This window comes from Phaseolus vulgaris, chromosome 8 (genome assembly GCF_000499845.2).
Source record: "Phaseolus vulgaris cultivar G19833 chromosome 8, P. vulgaris v2.0, whole genome shotgun sequence".
Lineage (NCBI taxonomy): Eukaryota > Viridiplantae > Streptophyta > Magnoliopsida > Fabales > Fabaceae > Phaseolus > Phaseolus vulgaris.
Genome location: NC_023752.2, coordinates 13,141,879 through 13,145,656, shown reverse-complemented (window position 1 = coordinate 13,145,656; position 3,778 = coordinate 13,141,879). Strand labels below are relative to the sequence as shown.

At 33.4% G+C, this 3,778-nt stretch overlaps 1 protein-coding gene across 1 annotated transcript; it reads left to right on the top strand.

Moving 5' to 3' along the window:
- Positions 1–1,924: 1,924 nt before the first annotated feature.
- Positions 1,925–3,778, top strand: LOC137827074 (transcription factor MYB1-like). The gene is made up of 3 exons (XM_068633282.1): positions 1,925–2,126; positions 2,356–2,485; positions 3,139–3,778. Exons 1-3 carry the CDS (start codon positions 2,027–2,029, stop codon positions 3,578–3,580), a joined length of 672 nt encoding a protein of 223 aa, XP_068489383.1. The 5' UTR covers positions 1,925–2,026; the 3' UTR covers positions 3,581–3,778.

Here is a 3,778-nt window from a genome sequence, read left to right as displayed (position 1 = left end):
CTATTTTTCATCAGAATCTCTAATGTGAATCTAGATCTATGAAAACATGAACAACTATTTCAAAAATAAATAAAAAAAGATAAAGAAAAATTGTTTTAGAGAGATAAGGTTTTTTGTAAATGAAGTTTGAATAGTTTTTTTCTTTTTTCTATATGTAAGCTTTTTAACTTAAATAATAAACTATTCATACTTCATGTATTCTTAAACAAATTAACTTGCCCTTACCCACCTAGTTTCTTTTATTTGATTAGGTCATGTTACTTGCTTGGTTTGAAGGGAAGTTTTTCGACTTAAAATGTTTGCTTTAAAAAGAATTAAAAATCAGTGATGAATTTGGAAAGAGTTGTTCAGTCACGAAACTATCGTGAAAAATATATCAAACTCAGTTCATTTATCATTCACAAGCCACTACTGTTAATGGTCACTGTCCATTTTCTTGCTGTTTCCTAAGAGGGCCAATGCAAAACAATAAATCTGCTCCATTCAATGGGATTTTACTTTCTAAATCAAAGCATATTAGTTGCATAAGATCTCTTTATGTTTCTTGCGTTATTGTAAAATTATTGGACGGCACATAAGATGTGACGTTTGACACATTTGAATGGTGTTAAAATTATGTATTAAGAAACTAAATCTAACATTCTTTTACTTATTTGCAATGCATTGTACACTTGTACTTGTGTTGCTTTCTATCTTATTTCCTAAATTGACTTTAAACTTTTGTTAGTTGGCTAACGTAAGACGGTAGAAGTACGACTAGTCGCATATTGTTATTTTTTGTTTGATGCAGTCACTTTCAGAGACCTTTCGGAAAATCTATTTAAATATTGGAATTGATCGTACCAACTAAAAAGATATGATGAATTGCATTATCTTCTAAGAACACAAGTTTGGAAATCATAAAATTCTTCCTTCCTCATTTTTTTCCCTTTCTAAGGATAGATAGCAATTGCCTAAGGGAAGAAAGAAGAGTACATAGTAATAAACCAACGAATAGACTACTTGGTACATTATTCATCAGTTATTTCTGATTAGTTGACAGCATAAAACTATTTACGATTGCAGATGAATAATACTAGTGCATGTTCATTAAACTCAAACAAAATATCTCCTCTTAGGAATTTGTATCACAATTTAAGCATGGCATTTTCAATTTTAATGAAAGTGCATAATCTGCAAGAATCAGGACAACCATGTGCATTATCAGAACGCAAAGGAAGATAGGTCCCAATAATAAAAGCCATATCAGCGTCAGGATCACCAAACAACAAAAAACAAGATTCAAGTACCAGTTTGATTTGAACTAGTCCTTTCTCTAATAAGCCTTTGTCTTTATCTTGGAATCTATGCATCCATGGACCGCAAGCATAGATATGCCCAAGCAACCTACTAGAGGTTGCCAAGCCATTAATAAAGGCTATCCAAAACTTATTGATGGATAGTTAGTTCACTCTTGTCTGGTGCAATGCTATGTGGTACAACGTTACGGGCCTGGTCTTCAATCATAGGTTTCAGCTTAAGTTCACTTACTAAAAGGTAGATGAAATCGTAAGAAAAAACTTTTAGTAGAAACCATTAAGATGGACCTTACCCTATTAATTTTAAATTTGGTTTATGATAGAGCCTAATTATCCATGTTAATATAACAGTGTCCTAATCCAAATGAGATGACAAATGAACTAGGAACACATATGGGGTGGTTTGGCTTTTAATAGGAATTAGACAAGCTTCTGGTATGAGCAAAGGTCTCGATTTTTCAAAATTTCAGGACCACCATCATATACTTATGATGTTTATTTAAAAACATAGAGCATAGCTTCAGAGTTTCAGAAAGAGCACTGGACCATTTACTATGATTTTGAGGCACGAAATGGCATATTGCTACTGCCTTGCTGGCGGTTTGGTACATTGTACATTAAGTAACAAAAGGTGTATATATGCCATACATACATATATATAAAAGCAGTACTAGTGGCTTTATGAAAGTGAGAGAAGTAAAGGTCCCAGAGTGTGGAGCTGAGAAGAGATGGGTGGTGTTGCTTGGACAGAAGAAGAAGATCACTTGCTCAAGAAATGCATACAACAATATGGAGAAGGAAAGTGGCATCGTGTTCCTTTGCTAGCTGGTGAACTGAATTCAATTCAAATAATTTGTTAACAGTGAAACGGTTTGGTCAATTTTAGCAATTGGTTATGATTTATGAGATTTATGTATCAAACCAATGCAAAAGTTGAAGACTGAGTGATTATGATTAGTTGCTTTTGACATTGAAAAATGTTTAGCGAAATTTCCAAAAACATAATACTCCTACTTACAGTTCTTTTTTATCTGATAAAATCTATTGCTTTCTGAAGGTTTAAACAGGTGCCGAAAGAGTTGTAGGCTAAGATGGCTGAACTATCTCCGTCCAAATATCAAGAGGGGAAATTTTGCGGAGGAAGAAGTGGAGATGATAATCAAACTCCACAAATTATTAGGCAACAGGTTAACTTAGAAGTTATGGTCTTTCTTTCAGATTATGGGGGGAGATATAATAATAGCATGCAATAAATGCTTTTGGAAAGATATCTTAATATATGCTGGTGTTTGTGTTTTGTAAGCAAGCATAGCACGTACCATATTCATCATCATAAAAAGTACATGAAAGATAGGAGATTAAGGGCTTCCTTTTCACTTTCTTGTTTTGAAATCTGCTGTTTTACAGAAATTCCATTAATTTCAGTAATCAATTTCTCATTTAAAATCTATAAAATTTTGAAAATGGTTTTCAAGACAGAGAAACAAAAGTAAGATGTTTTCTGATTGTCTTTTGTTTTCTTCAAGTATTTTTGATGAAGTAGTGCCAAGAAGACAAACTACAAGAAAAAGTTTAATCACTCATGTGATTCTTGTAGGTATTGAAGTTTTTTAGTCTCAGTACTAAAAAAGATTATCTTTAGGTCTTTATATATACAAGTTTAGAAGAGATCATCATCTTTATATCTTTTATCCCTTTTAGTGGTTTTATTTTTATTTGTTATTATTTTTAATCACTTTGAAAATATGCCAAAGGACAAAAAATTTAGAGAATAAAAAACAACTTTTGAAGACAGTAAACAAAAAGGTTTAAGTTGGTTGCTACCCTTGTTTTGTTTCAGGTGGTCACTGATTGCAGGAAGGCTACCAGGAAGGACTGCTAATGATGTGAAAAACTATTGGAACTGTCATCTGAGCAAAAGACTAAATGCTCTAGAAGCTGAAGATAAACCTGTAAGCAGAGATGTTCAAGTGATTAGGCCTCAGGCTAGGAATATTGGTTCAAGCTCAGTGAAAAGAAGGGGTGAGGGAGAGTCTCCAACAGAGAAAGCAGTTCAACAAGAGAGCAGCATGTCCTCACTGACATTTGATGCTGATGGACATAATCAAGTGGTTGAATCACAGGAAGACAACATATATGCATGTTTGGACCAACAAGGCATTGTTAATGAATTGTCAATGGACTTTCAATTAGAAGGATTTGAAGAAATTATGAATGGGGAGGGAAGTGGCAGCCAATGGGATTGGGGTGATTTGCTTCTTGACATGGATTTGTATAAGTGAGTTTTCTTCTTTGATCTTTTGACCTCTGTAGATGGTCCATCTCACTACTATGAACCATTCATATAATCATATTCAGCCTAACAAGGTTGTGCTAGTATTAGCCATTCCAAGTATGCATATGGCTTTAGACAAGCCATAACTATCAAACACCAGTATTTATTTAATGGTCCTATGCCCTCTTTTCACACTTTTCTTTAA

Excerpts from the sequence above, each read along its gene's own strand:
- LOC137827074 (XM_068633282.1), top strand. The coding sequence starts at position 2,027 with ATGGGTGGTGTTGCTTGGACAGAAGAAGAAGATCACTTGCTCAAGAAA. Across the intron at positions 2,127-2,355 it reads TCGTGTTCCTTTGCTAGCTG|GTTTAAACAGGTGCCGAAAG; the intron begins GTGAACTGAATT and ends TGCTTTCTGAAG. Across the intron at positions 2,486-3,138 it reads CACAAATTATTAGGCAACAG|GTGGTCACTGATTGCAGGAA; the intron begins GTTAACTTAGAA and ends GTTTTGTTTCAG.